Source organism: Balearica regulorum, chromosome 26 (genome assembly GCF_011004875.1).
Source record: "Balearica regulorum gibbericeps isolate bBalReg1 chromosome 26, bBalReg1.pri, whole genome shotgun sequence".
Lineage (NCBI taxonomy): Eukaryota > Metazoa > Chordata > Aves > Gruiformes > Gruidae > Balearica > Balearica regulorum.
Window position 1 is genome coordinate 5,289,984 of NC_046209.1, and position 24,629 is coordinate 5,314,612.

A 24,629-nucleotide genomic window follows, 5' to 3' on the forward strand; every position below is an offset into this window, starting at 1 on the left:
TTTCTGGGAGAGGTGTGTAAGCCAAGAACAATATAGAGCTCAGCCCCAAAGCAGACCCAAGTTCTGTCTTGCAGAAGTGCTCCTCCCTCAAAAAATGTCACCTAGAAAGTAGGCTCCAAGATGGATTGTCTGTGCCAGAGCCAAACCAGAAGTTACAGAATGTCACAGCCACACAACACATTTTATTCTACAAAGAAATCAACCTAAGTACTTCCCAACAACGCTCTTCACCCCCAACCGTGTTTGCACAAGCAAGGCTGTGCTGCGAGCCTAATAAGCGCACCCCTGCTCCCCAGCACCCTGCTTTAGCCTACGAGCCCAAAGGTGAGCCCCACACCCTGCTTTAGCCTACGAGCCCAAAGGTGAGCCCCACATACAGCTATACAAATAGAAGGGAAGAAAGAGCCAAGGGTGGCGTGTGGAGCATCTTACGGGAGCTTTTCCACTGATGAAAAGGGACCGGGTAACTACCTGATGGCTGGGTCCATGCTTGCTTCCTGGGCAAGGGGACTGTATTGCTGGCTTGGCCCCCCGTTTCCACAGAAGGCTCCTTGCCTCTCGCAGCCCTTTCAGCAGGGATTTATCAGCTGCTAAAATGCCTTGGCCAGTCTGGACCGTTGGGAAGGGCATGAGGCAAACCAAGCAGCTCACGGTGGCTCTCAAGGCTGGAAAATTCACTCGCTCCTGGGGCCGGTGCTAATAAAAGCCAATGGATGCAAAAGGTTCAGCGAGGGTTTATTGCTCTGCCATGGCAGGGGCTGGAAAGGCACCAGGATTTCACCCCCAGCCACCTGGACTGGCCGCTCGTCCCTTCCCCGCATGGTCCCTCCCTGGTCCAGGAGCCGGGGCGTTTCACATGTTGGCCCTCTCCCGCTGCAGCCGAGAGTTGTAGGCTCGGGAAACCGTGTTCCAGGCGTCCATGTACCGGTCCATGCACATGGCGATGCACTTCTGCGGGACGGAGAGCGCTCAGCGGTGGTCCCGGGGGGGGTGGCCCGCGGGGTCCCCGCTTCTCCCCGACCGCGCTCACCTGCTCCGAGTTGTCCAGCGCGCCGCCGGGCTTCCCGATGCACTTCCGAAAGCACTTGTCCGTCATGCGCTGCGGAGAGAGGCCGGGAGAGAGGCCGTGGGCCCCGGCGCGGAGCAGCCGCCGGGCCCCGCCGGGAGCACCGTGCCCGCACTGCTGAGGGGCAGCGGCACGGCCGGGCTCCCCCGGGCCGCAGGGCAGTCCCCGCTGGCCGGCACAGAGCGGGACCGGGACCGGGACCGGGACAGCCCCCGCCCGCCCCCCGCGGCCCCTCCTCACCTGCAAGAGCTCCTGTGCGTTGGCCACGGCGATCTGCACCTTCACCTGCTCCATGATGAGCCCCGGGTCCAGCTTGCCCCCACCGCCACCCCCGGAGCCGAAATCGGAGCCGAAGTCGGAGCCGAAGCCGCTCTCCATGCCGCAAAGTCACCGCGGGCACCGGCCCCCACGCTGCCGGCGAAATGGCGGCTCGCCGGGACTACGGCTCCCAGCGTGCACCGCGCCGGCGGGCGGGGCCTCCCCCCCATGGCACCGCCGCTCCCGGGGACACCGGGCCGCGCTCCCCCCAGCAGGGCCGGGCCGGGCCGGGCCGGGCCGCATCCCTCAGCGGCTGCGGGGGGGCGGTGCTCGGGCCGCGGGTGGTGCCTCGGCGGGGGCGGGCAGGCCCGGTTGGTGTCCCGAAGGGCAGGCGCTGGTGCGCGTCGCGCTCGGCGCAGGCGGGAAGGGGGTGAGCGCTCCGCATGAGGCGCCCGGGGACGCCTGTCGCACCGCGGTCCGTGGCGGGATGAGTTTTGGCGTCACCGCCGACTGCGGTGGAGGTGGCCCTGAGGAAGCTTTTAAGTCCTGGGGCTGGAGACGTGCCTGCATGGGGAGAGCTCGGGGGGGGGGGGGGGGTTCCCCGCACTGCCGGGTAACGCCGCAGCTTGGTGCTCGCCTGGCCTGAAGGCGGGCGGCTGGGCCTTGGGCTGGGCCCAGGACAAGAAGGACATGGAGCTGTTGGAACGAGTCCAGAGGAGGCCACGGAGATGATCCGAGGGCTGGAGCACCTCTGCTATGGAGACAGGCTGGGAGAGTTGGGGTTGTTCAGCCTGGAGAAGGACTGTTGACAAGGGCAGGGAGTGACAAGACAGGGGGGGAATGGTCTGAAGCTGAAGAAGGGGAGATTTAGATGAGATCTGAGGAAGAAATTCTTCCCTGTGAGGGTGCTGAGGCCCTGGCACAGGGTGCCCAGAGAAGCTGTGGCTGCCCCTGGCTCCCTGGCAGTGGTCAAGGCCAGGCTGGATGGGGCTTTGGGCAACCTGGGCTAGTGGAGGGTGTCCCTGCCCATGGCAGGGGTGGGACTGGATGGGCTGTGAGGTCCCTTCCAACCCAAACCAGTCTGTGATTCTATGATGATTTTATTAAGTTTATCTGCTCCAGCTACTCAAGCTGTTCTCTGTGCTGTTGTTGAGAGCAGTGCCATTTATCAGAGAGGACAGCACTTTCCACAGTTTAAAGGAAAGTATTCATTTGCTTCTGGAGCACACCACGTGATTCAGCTGATCTTAGGAGTGAGGATAGCTTATTGTCCCCTGTGTCTACACCTAGGAGGGTCCCCTGGGATGAATCACCTCAGACAGTTCATGTGGCCTGTGTTGGTTAAATGAAAGGAGGAAACAAAATGCAAAACATTTATTCGAGTGTGTGGTACAAAAAGTTTCCAGTCATAAAATGTATATTACAAATCATTGAAAAAGACAAGACATTTGGCATGCATATTCTAAAAAGGAAAAAAAAAACCACTTTGAAATGATAAAGTCTAGATCATTATGTAGTTTTCATAAGTTCCATGTGAACATTTTCATCATTTTGTCTTTGTATTTCAATTTGCAACTTTTTTCACAATTTCTTATTTTAAAAACTTGAACCTTCCAAAAACTCGTCCACAGCAGGTGACTGGAGGTGGTCAGTGACCTAGAACCAGAGCTATCTAAATAAAGATTGTGTTAAAAAAAATAAAAATAAAAAAAATCACAATTCAAGTCACAAGGCATCACTGTTATGAAGATAAGAGTTCAGCTGAGAAGGTACTATTGTGCCCAAATGGAAAGCATTTTGGCTCAAACTTGTTTAAATAGCTTATTGCTTGTAATTTTAGTGTAATGATGATCTGGGTAGCTGGAATACACAGTAACATCTACCTTACCAACACAGAATTGTCACTTCATTAAAAGCAAACTAGAAAATCTGGAAGTTCAATAAAACACATTTTATTTTCCTGAACTCCAAGTCAATTCACTGCTTGTGCTGTTCTGAACAGAGTCTTTGAATAATTAGCATCCTTTTCACTCTCTAGACCTTAGCATTTCAAGAAAGGCATTATGTTTACAAATAATAATTGCATGTAAATATGGTCTTGTATTAAAAAAACCCACATTTAAATTATTTTAAACTGGTTTAAAGCTAAGCATATTGAAGGGCAAATAAAAATTCTGTTTCCCAGGCCATTATAAGTGAGAAAAGAAACTTCCCAATATAATTTGTCTTGACATTCAGCTAAAACAATGCTTTGAAAAATGCAATCACTATCTCACCTTCCACTCACTGGTTTACAAGAACAGTTTGTTTCCTGCTCACACAGGGTTTGGACCCAACAGTGGCAATAAAATCCAGTATCAAATATGGATATGCCTTTGTTTAGAGATAAGACTTTCAAAAGAAGATACAGAAAGAAGAGACAGAATGGCATAACAGCGAGGAAGTGAGAGACTACAAAAAGATACAAAACATACAGCATGCATGTTTTCATACAGCATCAAAATCTTTCTGATGCACACAAAAGAAACATTCTCAAATATTCTGGAGTATAGAGAGGATTTCTACAAGCCCCTTCTAACTAACCCCTGTTCAGGTTGCAGTTAAAGGGCCTTTATACAGGATGAGCATTAAAAAGAAGAAAAAAAGGTGTATAAAAAACAGTAAGATCCCTGAACTGAACATGAGGTGTCCTGTTGCTCAAGGATAAACACGCACATTAAGCGATCTCCTTTCACAGTACAGTCTGCTTCACGCTGCAATACAATTTTCATGACTAATGCAAGCTGTCATGACAAGCTCGTCTGGCCTTTACGTTACAGGTCATGGGAAGCAGATGTTTAGTTTATTCCTGAGACTTTTGGTTCCTGCTACAAACACAAACTCTGCCTGCCAACTCCCATCTAACGGCAAAACAGTGCTGGAGACAAGTGATCAATGCTTCAGTGTAAACTACTGGTTTTGTCAGGGCAAATCCAGAGTTTGGAACTATCCTAAGTAGATGCACTGCAAAATAAAGCTGTGCAGCAACAAAGGAATTGTAGCTACTCTATTGCTTGGAATAACTCACTGCAACACAACACCTAAAGTAACAAATATAGAAGCACTGGAGAAAAGTGGCAGGAAACGTCAGAGGCTCTCTGTAACCATCCTGCTCTGCAGGACGCCACGTTACCGATGGTTCTGCAGATGGATGGACTTGTTCTGACACAAGCATTTTCACAGGGTACGATCTTAGGAGTAGGTAGTATGCATTTATGATATTTTATATGATATTCTGTTATTATCTATGCAATGAAAAGATTGGCTCAACTATTCTGCTCCAGTTATGCTGTTATTCCTTCCCCCTCTTAACCAGTGAGAATCACTTGGGAATCATTTTTACTATTGCATCCAGAATAAAGTTGTTTGCTTATTTTTCTGGAATAAGAACATCCATATGAGTAGTTACACTCAAGTAACTACTCTGATAAAAGCTATACCGGTTAATTTCCCTAATCAGAGAAGCCTTAAAATGTTTTCTCTCCTAACAAGTCAAATCTATTTCTCCTTCAAGGTCTACACCTGATATCAGACAGTGGAGTAGAAATGCTGACTATCCTCCAACTTCTTCAAGAGTGGTTCACATACAGGCTCAAATAGGAAAAGAGGGCAAGGGAACACTGGATTTTATTTGAACGAAAAGCTTTAATTATCCTGAGGGGAAAAAAAAAAAATGCATTTTGGTTTGGTAAAGCCAAAAAACCTCCCAGTATGGAGAACTGACTTTAAAGGGGTAGTGCCATTATACTGAAGCTCAGCACCAAAAGCAAGAGGAAAGCATGGCATCTAGAGAAGATATGCACAAAAAAAAAAAAAAAAGGTATGCGGAATACAGTAGTTTTTCTGTGTCTTGTAATTTACAACTTGGAATTATTTCTCATATTTTTAGTAGCCTTTTAGAAAGCACTGTGGTGACAGAATCAGCCACATTTAGCCTGTTGGCATTCAGCTTTTTCCGGAGTGTCAATCACTGTTTTATATGAACACCTGTATATACCTCAACAGGGTACTGAAGAATAAAATACACTGTTTCCAAAGTTAAAGGACACAGTTCCAAATCGAAGGACAAATTCTGCAGACTGTTACTGAAGTGTTCACAAAAGTTCTGCAAGCACCAGTCCTTATGGCTACAAGACATATTTCCCATACAGTAGCTGTTAAGAAAACTATGGCTCAGGTAGCAAGAGGTTTTTCCTCATTCAAGCTGCCTTTTCTAGCCCATTCTTTACAGGCAAAAAACCACAAACCAACCCCAGAAAAAATGCAAATGAACTACACACTCATTGCTTTAGTATTTAAGATCACAGAACAATCTTAAATTTACAGGACAATCTTAAAGAAAAATAAGCAATCTGAAAACTGGCCAATGTAAAAAAAAAATAAATACAGACCTTTAGAAAAAAAAACAACCCAGAAGCAAAAAGCCCTCAAACATTATCTAAGTATATTATAGAAGCTGTGGGTCAGAAAGGGAAATGCTGTCCAGTGGTTGGAAGGTGTACTGCAAAAATACTTCTACATTGATTGCATTCATTTGGATAACAACAAATTTAGAAAAGGTAATTGGTAACAGTATGTCTGAGAAACATAATTTCACTAGATACATTTTACAGAGATAGACATGATTTACTACATATTTAACCTTCTACTCAAGCAGAGTGGGAAAATTACATTAGAAAAACGGCCAAGTACATCAATAAAGTTATCCCATTAGCCCAAACAGCCAAATCTTCATACTGCTTTTTTGTAATGGATCTTCTGATAACGGATTAAAACATAATTCTAAATTTCTATTAGTTCAACTTCAGTAATTCAGTCATCCCATTCAAATAGAGAAAAGTAGCATCTTTGATTTATTTTTAAGTGGCAAAATAAATCCATAAGCTTAAAAACCCCCTTTTGTTCCCACCCTGCTTGCATTACAAAGCCATCAGTCAAAGCCACTAAACTGACTTTCTAGGTTATATCTGTCAGTCACAATACTGTTCAGAGAACATAATGTCCAAAAGCCACCGAAAACATCCAAACCTTGTCACTTATTTGATGAGTCTAAACTATTTGAATGACAGGATCAGAGTTCAAGAGTGCAGGTAAAAACAGGATTCTATGCTGGCATCAAATGGTATCCAAATTTTGTATCCAAACTATTAACTAGTGAAAAAACCCATTTGCTTGTACACTAGCCAATACATTCTTTGGAGCAGTCAAGTATTTTTCCTAGTGCTTAAAGATGCATTACTATATGAATACTAACCCTTATGGGAGTCAAGAGTTATCTCCACAGAAATGCAGCTAAAGGGACACTGTCAGATACAAAATGCATCAAACAAACAGAAATCACCCATCATTCTCCATCTTCTAAAATAATGATATGGAGCTAAGGTGTTGACAGGCTCCAATGGTTTTACCACTGGGCTGTCAAACTCTGGAGTAGGACAAGATGCCATGGTCCTCAGCCAAGAATATCTAAAATGCAGCTTCCCTTCATTACTTCCATAGGTGGAGTACCTTTTTTAATGAACATGGGGTCTAATTTTCCTAAGCTGGGCACTGCTGAGGATACGAGGCAAGATACCGCCATTTCGTAAAGTACGAAGGAAACACTACTGTGAATCTCTTCTGGGGCCCTGCAGATCAACATGCATTTTTAAACTTTTTTCTTTTTTTTTTTTTTAGTTATCCTGGTTATATATGTAATTATAGTTTTACCGTACACTCAAGGAGTCTCATCCCATTTTAGCTAAAAATTTCTTTTCTGCTGCAGGTTTGTACATAAGACTTTAAACTCTGTATGGGGAAAAATGTTGTATTCCAATATAGTGTTTCAACAAAGAGGGAAAAATAAAGAAATCTATTAAAAATTCTGGCAGTTTTGTTCAGTAAAGTTTTTTTTTGATTTTTTTTTATAAAAATGTACCAAGGAGTAAACTTCAAAGAAATCAGAAGATGCATATAAAAATAGTTTTCAGTGGCTCTGGAGGGAAAAAAATAGCAAAATTAAAAGGAAATAAATGAAAAAAATAGCAAACAATAGTTTCTTTTTTCTTTCTTCACATCACTGAGCATCCTCTAGAGGTTGTTCTGGGATCCCCCTAAAATAAGACAGACATAGTTGAACTCAATTCTTAATAGCTTTTCATACTGCAAGCCTAGGGAATATCACAACTATAAAGAAAGCACAGCAGACATCACACTCTACTGCCAGCACTAAGACACTGCTACTCTGGTTGTAGTTTTCTACGATGGGTTGATTGGTTTATCTCCAACTTTCAACACTGATACAGATGACAAATGAAAATCATGATGTTATTAGCTTTCAAATGATGTTTCCATTTGACAGAGATCTATGCTGCACACCTGCTTCTTTAGGTTAAAAAAAAAAAAAAAAAGAAGTTTCTATTTCAGTTGCTTCATACTATAAATGCACTGTGCAATCTCCTGGAGACCAGAAAAGCTTTCAGAACTTCAAACCTGCACAGAAGGAGTTCTTTGTGAAAAGAGCTACTAATTGCCACTGACGAGGCGAACAAATCACTTGAGTTTGAAATGTATTTAAAGTATTTTCTGGTATCACCTGTATGAAGTATCTTTCTACTTTTCACTCTGCTGACTGCTGGTCAATTATTTCACAGTACTTAACTAAGGGTTGTGAAAACACACAGGTGGTATTATTAAGACAACCCAAGTGTATTTGAGATGTAACAGGTATAGACTATCAGAAAATAAACCAATAAGCTTGCAGCAACAGAAGCACTCCATCTTTCCTGGTTTTTGTATTTCCCAATGGTTATAGTCTTGCTTACAGCAAGAATGCCACAGACTCTTTTTTACAGAGAAGCAAATACTGGAATGGGAGGAACACTGACTGCTAAAACTAATCGTACTAACCCTGAAAATAGCCTATGTCACTGCAACACTGTCATGTCCTGACCTGACACTATGCACTGCTCAAGCTGTACTGTTACTGATTCAAGCAGCAATTCCTGGAGGAGTTGCTGATGTTATACTCTCTATGTGCATTGTGGTAATGCTGCAGGGTTGCAAGCCATTCCAAGATCGTCCTGTGCAAGCACCTATTGGAAAAATGGACCAGGAAGCTCAGAGCTGGCAAAAGTTGAAGAGACGTCCCCCCCAAATCTTATGCCTGATTAATCCAACCAATGAGGCACAAATTAAAGATCTGGTCTGCATCTTATTACCTGTTGGTTGAAAAGGTCTTCCTCTCCAAACTCTGCTTCATCCTCTTCCTCTTCATTCTCTCGCACCACTACTGATTTAGTAACACTTCTCACTGCAACTTCCTACACAAAATGACAGATAAGGAGATGACCAGTAGTCTATATCTAAGTTTTTGCTATACCATCAATATAATACACGTGTTAAATTTTGGAGGGTTTAAAGCAACTTGCCCTAGATTGCATGTTAGCTATGCAAGCAAATACTGGTAATATCCTGCAAACCACAACAACATTCCTATTTCTATCCACTAAAAGGCATGGTAACGTAATTTGGCTTCAGGAATTTTCTTTCATTACCTAGGGATGTGAAAGGAAGCACCCATGTTTCAGGTGGCTGTTAGTCAATTTTATACAAGCTCACAGCAGACCCAGCTAGGAGCTGTCTGAGACATCATAATGTGAGAAACTAAAGTTTCTCAGTATGATTACAGAGCATTAAGAATATTCCTAATTTCTACTAAATATACTATATCAATTGCATATATCAATTATCAGGATGGTCTTCCAAACCAGGCACTAAAAAGAATTCTAAAACCCCATGAAGCTGCCTTTATTACTCAATTATTTGTAATGCTTCTTAGTAGTAAGAAGTTCTTCTGTACACTAGCACCCTTGAAATCACAGGTGCAAATTTCTACTTGTGGAAAAGTCACCCTAAACGTACACTCCTAAGCAGGGATACTAAAGGTAACCACAGTGGGAATGGACATGGATTTGAAATTTTTTTTAGATACTAGTTTAACCACTTCTATTTGAATACTAAGTGAGTTAGCTTTCTGTTTGTACAAATGACCCTCCCTCCTACCTTGTCCTATGCTGCTGTTCCTGCACAAAGTGCTTCCACAGAATTGCCAGCAAGAAAGGCAGCGTGAAAACTGATACAACTGTGGTCTGTTTCACTTTCCTATTTCTATCAGATTGCTGGGATAATGGCACATTTACGAATAACAGCCAAAGCACAATCTTCCCTTGCAGGAGTGTTCTGCAGGAATGGTTTTAAAAAAAATCCGTTGTGGGCAGATGTAGGACAATGCAGAATACACAGGAACCTTTGCCAAATGAAATCTTCTGATATACTTCCAACACTGAAAGGACAGCTATCTTCCTATATTAGTATTGACATTGCACCCCAGAATATTGTAGGTACTATATAATGTAACTTTGAATTACCAGCAATACTTATTTTGTCTCTTCTGAAAATACATACTGAAATTCCAAACAAATTCTCTCCTAGCAGTTTTTCTAAAATAGGAAAAAAAGTCTATGGATACAATCAGGATGATGATCACAGTTTTAAAAAAATTTCCCCAAAATCTCAGAGATACATACAGATATTTAATTATTTCAGTATTATAAACTGTCTTATTTTAGAAAACAAAAGGGAAAATCTTAAAATCAGGATTTTGTTGTCAATGTCCCCCTGCCCCCCCAAATTAAAGAATTTTGAGATAACCCAGCCCACAGCTTTTTCCTACAGACACAGCCTACCTCTCCTTCAGAGTTTACAAGGTATGTGCGGATGTTTCCTCCGGTGCCCCAGCTGCCTTGATTCTTCCACACGAGAACAGAAGGGGGGCTATGAGATATGCCTGCATCTGCACCCCAAATCTAGTGAGAAAGACATTCTGTAATTAGCTATTTATGCACAGTTTATTTTTAAATATACCAAACCCCCTAATTCTACTTATCTCTACATACCAATTTTGTTTCTGAATTCCAATGGAAGTTTTACCCTGCTTTTACCTACACCATTACTTCTAGTAAGATACTATTCTCAGTCTACAACAAAAAGTAACACTAGCCATTAAAAAAAAAATATTATTGCAATCAATTCTTTTCTGAACATACAAATTTCTCCTACCACTGTCTCAATGACTATACTGTATGGAGCCAAGGCATAAAATGCAGCTTGTAGTGTATCAATTTAATCTTTTATATGTATCTGAGCAATTAATAGTTAAGTAGAAATAGTTGGAACTGATTAAAAGAAAGCCTTTTTTTCTTCTGAAAGAACATTTGTTGCAGACTGAAAATAAAATACAAAATTATAGAAAAGCAGCTGTTCTACTATAGTTAAGGCTGAGAACGTCTAGTCTTAAACTTAAATAAAGTCTACTAGACTGAATGAATACCCTGAAATGTTCTTATTTCACTAACAGGTTGAGCAGGATTAGTGTTCCAAACCTGGGAAAAGGTGTTTGAAAGCAAACAGCCGTTGATCCACCCCCCAAAATATCTTCTTCAACTTTCTCTGTGCCCGAAATGGTCTTAAATACTGAACTGCTAACACAGAAATTCAATTTCTGTTCTGCATTTTTATAAGTGAAATCCTGCTCCTCTAAAGTGAGATCCATGAAACCAAAAGTTATATACCAAATCAGACTGTACCAAACATCAGAATTACAACTGCCACAGCATCGATAAAATAATCTGTTGTTGACATACTGTTAAGTATAACTTACTGTTACAGTCTGCCCAGCTCTGAGGACATACTTAGGAGTAAATTTGTAAGCAATTTCTTCTCCATCTCCAATTTGTCTTTTCAGTCTCCAGTTACCCAAAGACTGATCCTAATGGAGAGAGTCATAAGGTTATTTAGGGTGAACGAAACAGAACTTACAGCATCAGAGCTTTCTCTAGGTTTCTTTGTTATTGAAATAATGCAAATATAAATTATTTACATGGTGGTTAGTCACCTGCATTCTAACTTGAAAGCAGTTTTCTATATCCACCAATAGTCTAAAGTGTAAATCCTGCAAAATTTAAGACACACATTTCACACAAGAAAGTTCTGCCAGAGCCAGCAAGGCTGTTTACACCAGCAAGACACCAGCACACATTCAGACATCTGGGACACAAGCTATGGTCTGTTCCTACAGCAAACACTACGCTCATGCTAGCACGCTGGAACATTCAACTTTCTAATGCCCTGGTTAATTATTGCAGGATGCTGCACCTTGAGATGTCGCTCCTGCTGTCCAAGTGACTCCACCTACTTGTGCTACAAAAGGCTGTGTAACATCTCAATTTAGCTCCTTCTCCTTGTTTTCTAGGAGTTCTGCTGACACTCACCTTCTCCGAGTTGTTCTTCAGCTGAACGTATTTGCCCTCCAGGTCTATCTCTTCTATGCTGATACTTCCTGTAGCTGAAGCTTGCTGGGACATTTGGAAGCTACTGCTACTGCTGCTGCCGCTAATACTTCCAGTGCCAATTCCACTTGTTCCACTGCCTGAAAGCTCCTCTGCTTCAATACGTTTTCTCTTGCCTCGGGAAGAGCGAACAAGCGGAGTACTGCTACTGCTGCTGCTGGAGGTAGCCCGAGAGACTGTAACACGGGAGGAGGGACTTGGAGAGAGCTTCAACCTTAAGATAATGAAGCAAGTATTTTAATTAACTCATCCAGAGAACTACACACAAAGCAATAATGCTACTATATACTCAGTAACCAGACTGTAATATGCCCCAAGGCTAAAAGCAGCCTCACTGTGTGTGTCAGGAAGAGTTCATATTAGAGAAGGGGGGCTATCCATCCCTGAGAAATTTTCTGGTAGTATGATTATGTGACATAGAAAGCAGTGCTAATGAGAGCAACACAGATCACTTAACCCTCCCCTCCAGTATATCTACTACTAAACACACTATTCTTGGGCCATATAATTTAAAACCAGGAAAACACTTAAGTATTTAGCACTTAAATAAAAAGAGGAGATGAATGTCAAGCACAGAATTATATATTCCACTGTACTCTGAGACTATTACAAAAAGCAAAATAAAATAGAGATGGTGTTCAGATAAGAACAATTGCAAGTGTTCCACGGGAGTGTTTCATGCAACACATTGTGGTGTGAAGCCCGTATGACTTCAGTGGAACAAAATCTGGGCATTCCTGCTCAAACAGTAAAAAAACTAAGCATAAGAAATTAAATTAACAACTGCTAGTCCTAAGAAAAGAATATGGAATCTGTACGTACCTTTCCTCTTCTCCTTCCAGGAGTTTTCGGTAAGCACTGATCTCCATGTCCAGTGCTAATTTAACATCAAGCAGTTCCTGGTACTCCGTAAGCTGCTGCTGCATCTGGTCCCTCATATCTGTCATTTCCCTCTCCTTTGCATCTAGCATCTTCCTAAACTTTTCCCGCTCACCAGCCATCATTTCCTCCAATTCACGAATGCGGTCTTCTGCTGCACTAGCCTAGGTAGACAGCACAATGGAAAACTCAGTTGGCATCTATGTGGATACAGTAAAAAGTTGAAAATTCATCTCCCTCCCAAATGAACATAAGATTTCTCTCCATAAAATTCAGAAAATATGAAGGTACAGAAATGTGAATATACCCAAACAATACAGTGCTCTGCATTCCAGATGAAAGCAAATTTAGCCCCTTTACCTGTTTCTGAAGGCCAGAAAGCTGGTAGCTGAGAGCTTCTATTCTCATGTGAGCCTCCTTCAACTCCTCTCGAGCTGCACCAGCAGCTTTGTCATTTTGGTCAGAGGACAGTTTGGCATTCTCCAGCTGGAAGGCAAGTTTTATATAAGTCACTTCCATTAAGTTAAGATATCCTGCAAAAATCCTTTTGGTAAAAAATAGAAGGTATTTAATCTTAAATAATTTTAAATGGAAATCTGGTAAGTTTATGATAAGAATTGCATAACATCAAGGAAATGCCCTAAGGACCAGAAAAATCTATTTCAGTCCTATTCCTATAGGATTTGTTCATGCTATTAAAAAAAAAAGTTTATTAGCCCTTCCATTATATAAGCACCCTTATAGTTTCCAGCAACTGTGGTTCACGTGATCACACTATCTGCCTGTTGGTCATAAGAGCAAAGGCTACCTACTTCAGCCCCTGGCTCCCATACAAGGGAGTGAAGGTGTCTTGAAAAATATTTTGAAAGGTGGTTAGGTGGTTTCGAAATGCAAAAGTGCAAGATAACCAAAGCACAGAACAAGATACTAGAGCTAAAATGAAGACATCTCTCTTGTCTATATTATTGACTAGCAGCCAACTACTTCACCCAATAAATACTGCCATCAGGATGGGCCTGGTTAGAGCTCTCCCTGAACTGCAGCTGGATCGTGAGCCAGGTGACTCTCCTCTTGAGCAGGGATGCCTCTCAAGGTCTGAGATACCTTACGTCAGACTAAGAGGTCCCTCCTTAACCCAAGGCAGAGAGATCCCCTACCCAAGACAGATCCTTCATAAGTGACTGATAGCATGCTGAATTCACACTATGAAACATTACTAATCCATGTAGCTACCCAATATTATTATAAACATTGTATGGATAATTCCATTAGACATAAACTGTTGACCAAGTCTGGTATTAAAATTGGATCTAGCTGCACTGAGGTTCCAAAAGAAGTTTAGAAAGGGGGACCGCCCTGAACCTCGTGACTCAATGGGAGGCTTCTCCTTACTCTTTGCGTCTCTGGTCTCTGTGTGAATCATTCTAACTCAACTTTCCTTTGTACGTTCCTTCCATGCAGTAATTAATAAGGCGAACCTTGCCATCAAAGTACTGTTAAACTTTATTAAATTCATTCAAACTTACTGAACTCTATGAAATTATTATTTTACCTCAATAAAACATATTGTTGCTTCTCTGAGTGAGGTGCATTGCACTCATGTACGACAACAGGCAGATAAACCAAAAGAGTGAAAATAATATTAGGAATTTTAAGAAGCATTCTCCTGGATTAAATTACTCCTATGTTCACACTTCCCCTCTGCTCTGCTCTGGTGAGACCTCTCTGCAGTACTGCATCCAGCTCTGGGGTCCTCAGGACAAGAAGGACATGGAGCTGTTGGAGCGAGTCCAGAGGAGGCCACGGAGATGATCAGAGAGCTGGAGCACCTCTGCTATGGAGACAGGCTGGGAGAGTTGGGGTTGTTCAGCCTGGAGAAGAGAAGGCTCCAGGAAGACCTTATTGTGGCCTTTGAATATTTAAAGGGGACTTATAAGAAAGGTGGGGACAGATGTTTCAGTAGGGCCTGTAGCGATAGAACAAGGGGTAATGGTTTTAAACTAAAAGAGAGTAGATTCAGACTAGATGTACGGAAGAAATTGTTTATGATGAGGGTGGTGAAACACTGGCACAGGTTGCCCAGAGAGGCTGCAGATACCCCATTCTTGGAAACATTCAAGGTCAGGTTGGATGGGGCTCTGAGCTCTGATGTAGTTGAAGACGTCCCTGCTCATTGCAGGGGGGCTGGAACTAGATGACCTTTAAAGGTCCCTTCCAACCAAACAATTCTATGATTTCCAATTATATATAGCATGGTTTTCATCACCAAAGCTGGTCAAAAAAGGTCCAATACCTTGCCTGAAGTTTCCCTGTCACCAGTGAAACTACAATTGCATCTAGTAATTTTCCAATCCAGAACTTAGATCATTGAAATGTGATAAGGCTTACACATATTTAAAAGTGTATTGGGGTCGTAAGAACATAGCAACGGCCACAGTAAAGGTAAGGTGACAATGCAACCTTAGACATGGAGCCCTTCCCAGTATGTCCATACTAGTTTGCAAGCACGCTGCATCCAGGCAAAAGCCCATATTGAAATGCAGCCATTCCCTAAGCTTTCCGACCCATCCCTCCAACTTCTTGGAGCCTATGTATTGCACCTACTGCAAGTCTCCACCACCACCTCCATTTTGGAGGAAGAAAAAAAAACCTTATAGCAGAAGACATCATCTGATCAGCTATTGCGTGACATCCACTATTCCCACTGCGTCCTCCACAGTGACTAACAGTTCCACGTGTTTTCTCACACATTGGCCTTTCTTGACTAAAGCTATTCCTGGCTTTTTTTTTTCTATACCCTCCCTGGAAATGCATCTGTGCACAAGCACCAGAGGAGGCATATGAACACTGGACAAAGCTTCTTCAAATTGTAATTACTTATCTCCTTAAAGACAGTAGGGCTGACGGAAAGGGTTTTATCTCACCGACTGGACTTCCTGTCAGACAGTGCTGTGGATAGCAGTAGTTACCTTAGCCTGATAGGTCTGCTCAAGCTCCATTTTGTACAGTTTGACTTGTTCATCATGTTGATTTCGCAGATCCTCCAGGGCCTGAGTCATTTTGGATTCATACTCCTGTTGGCGACTAGTGTCCACCTCGACCAAACGATGTTCATGTCGTTTTCTTGTTTCCCTTATTTCCTAAACACACACAAAAAATGGGGACAAATTCCCACATTAGGGTAAACAGTACAAGCAATTACATTCAGACAACAATTAACTATTTCAGTACTAATTATTTAATATATAGGAGCTACAGTACTAAAGGCATTTAAGCCTAAGAATTACTGCACGTACTATCACGTGCAAATTACCGTTCTCATTTGGCAGGACACAGTTCTTAAAAGTGATCCAACTTAAAAACTGACTTAAAAATACCCATATACAGTTTAAGTAAGGAGCTACAAAACTCAAAATGGGGGAAGGAGGGAAGAAAACATACATTTTTTACATAGCAAAGAGAGATTCCATGCGCTGCACTACAAACCCTTTCCTTCTCAATATATATCCCTATGTTAGAATAGCAGTCTACAAGGAGTCAGATAAAAATGAATGCCTTTTGTGACCACTACATACATTAAAAAAAAATTATTATAGAAAAAAACTACATCTTCAAATTTCACTCTTAAGCATATGCAGATCTTCTCTCTTTTTTCTATATACTGGATGACCTCTACTCATTAGATTTTGAATACATTAGTAATAAAGCAGCAACCCAAGCAATGCTGAAGACATAACAATAATTTTTTCTGCTCAGAGTTTGCACTAAAAAATGTGCATTTTTAGAGAAGTACAAGTTCTCTCTGCTTAGAACACTGGTACCAAACTAGTGAGGTAAGACTTACTCATGCACTTACTCCTGTTGAGCCCTGTAGAGACCTGGCCAGGCCTGAATGCACAGTATGAGAAAGAAACAATTTCTCCCTTCAGGGTAGGACAACAACAAGGGAGTGGTTCTGAGTACTGGGAGGAGGCCTGAAGGTAGCAGCAGGGCCATGAGGAGGAGCAAGGCTCACTTTGCATGCCTAAACTGGAGTCATAGCAGGCTAACACAAATTCAGAGCGAGTTTACAAGTTGTTTTGAAGAAATGCTCTACATCTAAAAATAGACTCTTAGAAGCATTGCCCTTCTCACAGCAACGTGCCCTGACGTGATTTGGAAGAAGTTTTCCCTTCTGTGATGAGGTTTTATGCCAAGAAAACTAGCAAGCAGCAGTCTCTTTGTAACTTTAGGCAATGACCCCTTGGAGGCCACAAAAATACCATGGGGGGCTACAAAGTACAAGGTGAAGGGCTGAGCTGATCTAGCAATTCAACCTCAGTAGAATAAGCAGGCTTCACTTGCCATACTCCCAATCACGATGTTCTAACTTTAATGGAGCTTTGGACCCTTCATCAAACCAAATGAATTCACTAACCCAAAGGAAACCAATTCCTTTTTTCTTTCGTGTGTTGAACTTGTCCATAGAAGGATCAAAGAGCTCCAGGGATGGCTAAAGGAACGCTCCCACTTCAGCACAGCAAGCTTTAAGATTAGCTTCTGCTGTTTCATTTAGCTTCACCTTTAGTCAGTAGCAACACAATTCTCCTCAGGAAGCAAAATTATTTTAAGGCCCTACAACCAAGCACGGGTCTGTTGTTGCAGTCGCGTGCAGCAATCCAACTACTCCAGGGCATGGAAGTGAGATGATGGTCAGTACAACTCAGGGTGATCTACCTGGCTGGTTTCTTTGCCCTGCTCCAGCCCCTGTGCTTAGCCACACAGCCCTGCCCCATCCCTTAATCCAGCCTGGGCGCTCATCTGATTCCATGGTAAGACATAACTCTGCCACTAAGCTAGCAAAAATTAAACTCAACCAAAAAACCCTAAGTATTTTACTAGTTAATCAGGCTGAAATTGTTTGGTGTATGGTGAGCCAAACATCACAACTAGCATAGGTGACATGAAGGGCAGAAGCATCAAGCAATTGCTCAGCAGCCACTAACTGAATGAGCTTGCAGAAGAACCAAAGGACAGAGTTGGTTTTCGCAAGACATAACAGCACTTTGCATCTGGTACAGTGAGAAGGTCATGCTTCCCTTTCCCAATCCCCACCTGTGCATTCCCACTATTTACTTTATAAAAACTCTGGTCCTCACTAGAACCACTACGAGCCAACTCAACTCCCTAAACAGGCAGAGAACTACCCCTGCAAAAAGCAGGGTAGTTGCATACTGTTCTTGTCAATGAAAACAGGTTATAGTCAGGTTCAACAATCGCCAAAAGCTAGTGCAAGTAAGGAGTAGGGCCATGTAACCAGGTCCAGAGAGGGGGAACAAGACTCCCTTTCCCACAGCAGTCAGCTGCTACATTCCTGCTCATGGGACAATACCCTTGTCAGTTGGCTCTTGTGCCAGCTCTGCCACTGATGTACCACGTCACTCTTGCAAAACCTTTAACTATTTTTTTACTCAACCTGTTTATAGCAAGGATAATACTGATTTTCCCTACCTGTTAGTTAGGGACTAGTTAGTAATTGCTTATAGTCAGTTTGAACAAAAGCTACATAAACCCAAGACTATGATGAGATTACTAGGTTGATAATACCTCCTCAAACACATTCTTCCTAAAATCCAGATCCTCTTGCAAGCTCTGGCACCGATTCTCCAGGTCCACACGCATGAGTGTCTCCTTCTCCAACTGCTTCTTTGCCACAGCATGACCATCTTCAGCCTAGTAAAGAATTTTAAAGATAAAGATTTAATTTTGTCTGGATCCCTATTGTCCATCCATAATCCCTTTATGGTCTTCATTTGACATCTTTGGATCAATTATTCACAACAACAAATCTAATATCAACCCTCTGATTTTCCAAAAGAATCTAACAAAAAAAGAAAGATAGAGTGTGTGTGCTTATGAATATTTAAAACAAGCTTTCATGTTTGGGTGTCAGTTATTTAAAACATAGGATTATTTCAATACAATACGATACTGGATCTGAGTATTATTAATTTCTCAAGCACAATATGTGAGATGTTCTTCTTTTTCTTGCTAGCGTAGTCCCACTGGGTAGTCCAGCATAAGTTTAAAATTATGCAGAACCTTACAAAGGACAACATCTAGTAACCTAATATCTCACAAATATGGAAACACTAGAAATTTTTTAATAAAAGCTTTTGACTAGCAAAAGTTCTAAAACACTATGTTGCTTCGGTTGTTTTACAGGGATTTCTTACAATTTAGTTCTATATCCAAGAGGGGCAGGCAAAGGTTCAGCAGAAAGCAAGCTGGATCAATGATGTTCAGCCTATATACTAACTGCAAAGAAAAATAACGAGTTTTACAATACACAGCCTCTCCTGTGCTAAACCAAGGAAGAATTCACTGCCATACCTTAGCAAGCTGGGCACGCAGATCAGCCACCTCCGCTTCCAGACTGCGTTTCTCATTGAGGACAGTATTGAGTTCTGCTTCACTTCTGTGGAACAGCACTTCAAGATCCTTAATGCGACCCTGAGCCACAGACAAATCTGCATCTTTCTTCTTGTAGCTGAAAAAACAAAAGTTAATTATGTTTATATGTGTGTGCACAGACATCTTGAGCATGTCTTGGTTACAACTACAGATATTTTGTTGTTATACACATTTTATTAGGATTAGTGTACCACTAGGTGGCTCCTAGAGTAACCTGCAAATGCAGCTAATAAAAGTAATCATAAAAATCATAAACACCTCTTAAAACTCACAGCTTGTACCACTGTATTACATATGTATTGCCTAATAAAGAACATGTCACAGGCAGGCAAGGGAAAAACAAGAAGGCAACTCTGACAGCTAAGAGATGACAGTAAAGCTCTCTTTACACGAGGTGTAAAGAGTATTTTTTCATCTCACTGCTGCACCGCACGTTTAATTGCTGACATCTATCACTTTGGAGTACAGGCCCTGAGAAACAGAGTGCATGCATCTCCCAAAGAAGCCCATGAGCATCCCCAATGTTTTGTTCTTGATGTGGCCAAGCCCATTCCCTAGCATATATTCCCACACAAAGTAGTAAAGTAATCCACTGTGGGAATGCAGTCAACTTTCAGGAATAAAACAGTATTTCTTCAGCAGTATTGATTACAAGTAAAGCAACTCTAGTCACTTTAAATATGATTATTTGAACTGTTATATCCAACTAACAGAAATCATCACTGTCATCCTTCCTCCTGCCCACCAAGTACTTGTCTACCCTTCCCTCTAACATACAGACTTTCTGCAGCTTCTCTAGGTGTGTGTCATTATGTTATTAAAAACTGTTTTGCTATGCGAACTAATCCTTCCTTGCTACAGTTTAAACTCACTATTCTAGTCCCACACCACTAAGAATGCAGGGAACAGCTTTTTGTCTTTTTCTCCTAAACCATCTTAGAATCCATTTTTTCCTTCCCTCTCCTCAAACTTCTCTTCTATAGATCTGTAGTTTTCAGACTGTGGTCAGAGAGCTGCTTTTAAGGGCCCACAGAAGTAACTTTGAAGAGGAGTCCTACTACCTAAAAAACTCTGTATTTGGTCTGCAACTGCAAACATGGGAAAAAAACATTATGTTTGCAAAGGAAAAAAAAAAAAGCTGAAAACCACTGCTCTAGATCATACAAACCTTCCTCCCCAGCCCAAATCCTGAGTCTTGGCTCCCAAACTTCTGATCTTGTACTGTCCTCTTGAATTTCTAATTTGCCCATAACTCTAATGAAATATCATGCCCAGAATTATTTTACAAAAATCCTGCTTTATGGGTAGTGGTATGTGCTACTGACAGTATTTATTTACATGCTTCAGTATGCATATGCATCTTTTTCTAGCTACAGAATAAATTGGTACAATTATTTTGTGATACACTTTTGCTGCGAGGCTCATGTGTTCTCTCTACATTCCTTAGTGTAGATATCTGAACTTGTTTTCATTTATATGTAAGCAATTTTTCTGAATCACTGGCCCAAGCTGTCACTGCGAATCCTGTTCTGCAACAGCCATGCAGTGTCTTCAAGCTCAGCAGCTTGCAGAAGACAGAGACAAAACATGACTTCTACTTAAAAGCCAAATATTTAGCAGCAACCAGAGAGTCTTCAAAACAGATTGCACCACAAACAAGCCACTACTGTGCATGTGTCACAGACAATCAGATCTAGAACCCTTCAGTCTGTGCAATACCTAAAGGGCAAATGCCATTTCACACGGAGTATGAACAGCAGTGTACGCTTACCCAGCCCATAGCTTCCTCCCACCTGCAGAAGCCAGGCAGCATGTATGCCCAGGGTGATGGGAATGAACAGAAACGTTCAATACAGTTTGACAAAGCACCATAAAGAATTCCTGACCCTGATAAATAACTCCTGCTCCTTCATGAACACTGACACTGGAAGATGCTCCAAGCTGCTCTCATTCATATTTTTATTTGCATTTATAATTTCAGCCTGGTTTACTGTCTTCGTGCAAAAAAAATGGACAGAAGGCTTTATACAAGTGCAACCTGCTTTTGGGGGTCTCCGAGCTGCCTGGAAGTTACAAATGGCAGTTGATTTGTCTGTTGAGATGTTATTTGAATGACACCAGGTTAGGGTAACCCTCTAGAGCTCTTTTTTTCCAGAAAGCAGCCAAGTTTGCTCAAGGGAACATTTCCATGACTATGCAGGCAGAGGAAGCTGCAGCAAGACAGTCACACAACTCAGAGCTGGGAGCTTGCAGCTCAAGCAGGAAGACTGCTAAAAGGAGCAGATGAATGAGGCCTACATATATCTACCTCCAGGCTTCGCTTGACCTGGGGTGCTGTGACGCTGGTAAAGATATGAACAGATACTTCATGAACAGCAGGACAGGAGACTTCCCTTAACTAGGCCATCAAAATTACCTCTGCTATGACTGAACAGCACCTGGATCACTACACCAGGTCTGGTTCAGCAGCCTTGTGAGAAGGTGCTGTTCCACCAAAGCAAAAATGTTGTGCATCTCACTAGTAAATTAAACTTTCCCATCTATATCTCCTCCACTCATTCCCTCCATCCCTCGAGCAGCCAAAAGTTTTGTCAAGCAGCTGAAGATACACACAAAAGCGCTGGAAGCTGTTAAATAACACAGAGGAAAGAACCATCCTTGCTTCAGAACAGTATCAGAATGTCTATTGTTACAACAATATTTTAATCCTAAATTTAAAAATATGTCCCTACTCCTGATACAAACATCTTTAAACTAAAAAGTTAAGCTGTTCCTTAGATCATACAGTGTTAGAACATCCTAAAGATATTTCACTTTTTATAAAATGAAGCTATTCAACTGCTTTATGAACTTGGCTCCATATAAATTCACGAGTTGTGTTCAAGATACCAATTGTACATACATGTATGTATTGCACACATTGTAAAACACATAGAATCACAGACTGATTTGGGTTGGAAGGGACCTCACAGCCCATCCAGTGCCACCCCCTGCCATGGGCAGGGACACCCTCCACTAGCCCAGGTTGCCCAAAGCCCCATCCAACCTGGCCTTGACCACTGCCAGGGAGCCAGGGACAGCCACAGCTTCTCTGGGTAACCTGTGCCAGGGCCTCAGCACCCTCACAGGGAAGAATTTCTTCCTTATGTCTAAACTAAATCTACCCTCCTTCAGTTTAAAGCCATTACTCCTTGTCCTATCACTACACTCCCTGATAAAGGAGGTCTACAGGAAAGATGGTGAGGGACTGTTTAAGTACTGTAAGGCTGCTCTAAGGTCTCCCCGCAGCCTTCTCTTCTCCAGGCTGAACAACCCCAACTCTCCCAGCCTGTCTCCATAGCAGAGGTGCTCCAGCCCTCGGATCATCTTCATGGCCTCCTCTGGACTCGCTCCAACAGCTCCATGTCTCTCTTGTCCTGGGGACCCCTGAGCTGGGTGCAGTATGCTCTGGTGAGACCCCCACCTGGAGGAGTAGAGCAGTAGAATCCCCTCCCTCGACCTGCTGGTCATGCTGCTTTTGATGCAGCCCAGGATGCTATCAGCTCATATTCAGGTTTTCATCCACCAATACCATGAAGTCGTCCCCCTTGGGGTTGTTCTCAATCCACTCATCACCCAGCCTGTACCCACATTTGTGATTGCCCAGACCCATGTGCAAGACCTTGCACTTCACCTTGTTGAACTTCATGAGGTTCTCATGGGCCCACCTCTCCAGGTCCCTCTGGATGGCACCCCTTCCCTCCAGCATGTCAACAGCACCACACAGCTTGGTGTCATCAGCAAATTTGCTGAGGGTGCACTCAATCCCACTGTCCACGTCACCAACAAAGATGTCCCTCTGTCTGGACGGCATCCCTTCCCTATGGAGTATCACCCACACTACACATGTGGCACTCCCCCCCCCCCCACAAGTCTCATGTTCAATTTCTTTTAAGGATATTTGTTTCTTATTTTACTGGCATCTTCAAACAAAAATAAAAGCTGCAAATAGCAAACACATACAATTCTATCTACTAGCTTTCATTGCAAAACAACTGTCCTAGTGTGAAGGCCCCTATATCAAAGTGTTTTCTGTTTCTTAATTTACATTTTAAACTTGATCGTTATTTGTAACTCAACTGCTGATCAAAGAACGTGGTAAAGGATACATATGTGTATTGTGAATAACACCAAAAAAACCAAAACTCCCACAAAAAATACCCCTAACAAAAACAGTTTAAAAACACAGGCAGTTTTATGACAATGAATGAAATTATTGGAAAATCTCCCTCACAGGAAACTGGTTTAAGTTTAGTTAAGATAAGATACGATGCTTCAACTTGCACCAAGTGCAAGGTCCTGCACATGGGTAGGGCAATCTCAAACACAACTACAGGCTGGGCAGAGAATGGGCTGAGAGCAGCTCTGAGGAAGAGGAGTTGGGGGGTCTTGGTGGATGAGAGGCTCAACATGAGCTGGCAATGCATGCTTGCAGCCCCGAAAGCCAACCACGTCCTAGGCTGCATCAACCTCCTGCATTACTTGTGCCCTGCTGTGTTGCCCCTCCAACAGATATCGGGGTGACTGAAGTCACCCATGAGGGCCAAGCCTTATGAACAGGAGGCTGCTTCTACCTGCCGACAAAGAGCCTTATCCAGTCGGTCTTCCAGGTCAGGTGACCTGTAGCAGACCCCCACTCTAATGTCCCCTCTCCCTGCCCTCACTTTAATCTTGACCCATAAACTCTCGGTCAGCTCCTCACCCATCCCCGGGCAGAGCTCCATGCCCTCCAGCTGGTCATTGACATAAAGGATGACACCCCCCTCACCTCCCCTGCCTGTCCTTCCTAAAGAGCCTGTGTCCTTCCATCCCAACACTCCAGTCATAGGAGCCATCCCACCACATCTCCATGATCCTGAGTTCGTAACCTTACAGCATGCGCATGTCTAACTGCTCTCATTTGTTCCTCATGCTATGTTCATTTGCATAGAGCCATTTCACTTGGGCCCCTGATGAAGGTGACTGACTGGCTGGCCCCTGGCTCATCTCTGTAAGACTTCCAGCGTGCTCCAGTGTAGCCAGCCTGTTTCAGAGCACCAGGCTGAGGGCCTTTGCTGGCGCCCCATCCCTCTGACCTTAGCGTGTCATCCCACAGCTTGTCAAAGGCAAGCCTGATATTATCTGCCCCCTCTCTGTTTGTCCAGAAGCTAGCGGGGCTCATTAACAACAGAGCTTTACACTGGGCTTGAGAGGGCAGATAATATCAGGCTTGCCTTTGACAAGCTGTGGGATGACACGCTAAGGTCAGAGGGATGGGGCGCCAGCAAAGGCCCTCAGCCTGGTGCTCTGAAACAGGCTGGCTACACTGGAAGTCTTACAGAGATGAGCCAGGGGCTCCTGAGGTAATAGGAGCCAACAGGGAAACACCAGTGAAACACCTCAAACTAATTAGAAGAACACACCTTAAAAAGGTGACACAGCTGACAGCCCAGCTGAAGTGCCTCTACACCAATGCACGCAGCATGGGCAAACAGGAGGAGCTGGAAGCCACCATGCTGCTAGAAAGC

General features: G+C 43.0%; 2 protein-coding genes across 2 annotated transcripts in view; both read right to left on the reverse strand.

Annotated features, from left to right (window-relative positions):
• Positions 1 to 714: 714 nt before the first annotated feature.
• TIMM13 (translocase of inner mitochondrial membrane 13) lies at positions 715 to 1,530 on the reverse strand. Its single transcript, XM_075736184.1, has 3 exons — positions 1,307 to 1,530; positions 1,031 to 1,099; positions 715 to 951 (listed from the first exon to the last, which is right to left on the reverse strand). The coding sequence occupies exons 1-3, from the start codon at positions 1,442 to 1,444 to the stop codon at positions 853 to 855; spliced, it is 306 nt and encodes a 101-aa protein (XP_075592299.1). The 5' UTR covers positions 1,445 to 1,530; the 3' UTR covers positions 715 to 852.
• A 5,432-nt stretch (positions 1,531 to 6,962) lies between these two features.
• LMNB2 (lamin B2) overlaps positions 6,963 to 24,629 on the reverse strand; it is a 33,008-nt gene continuing 15,341 nt past the window's right edge. Inside the window, exons 3-12 of the mRNA XM_075736183.1 lie at positions 19,003 to 19,159; positions 18,217 to 18,342; positions 15,600 to 15,770; positions 12,991 to 13,116; positions 12,574 to 12,794; positions 11,674 to 11,965; positions 11,064 to 11,171; positions 10,090 to 10,209; positions 8,563 to 8,664; positions 6,963 to 7,455 (exon numbers count right to left, since the gene is read on the reverse strand). Coding sequence (XP_075592298.1) covers positions 7,414 to 7,455; positions 8,563 to 8,664; positions 10,090 to 10,209; positions 11,064 to 11,171; positions 11,674 to 11,965; positions 12,574 to 12,794; positions 12,991 to 13,116; positions 15,600 to 15,770; positions 18,217 to 18,342; positions 19,003 to 19,159 — 1,465 coding nt within the window. The 3' untranslated portion in view covers positions 6,963 to 7,413. The remainder of the gene's footprint in view (positions 7,456 to 8,562; positions 8,665 to 10,089; positions 10,210 to 11,063; positions 11,172 to 11,673; positions 11,966 to 12,573; positions 12,795 to 12,990; positions 13,117 to 15,599; positions 15,771 to 18,216; positions 18,343 to 19,002; positions 19,160 to 24,629) is intronic.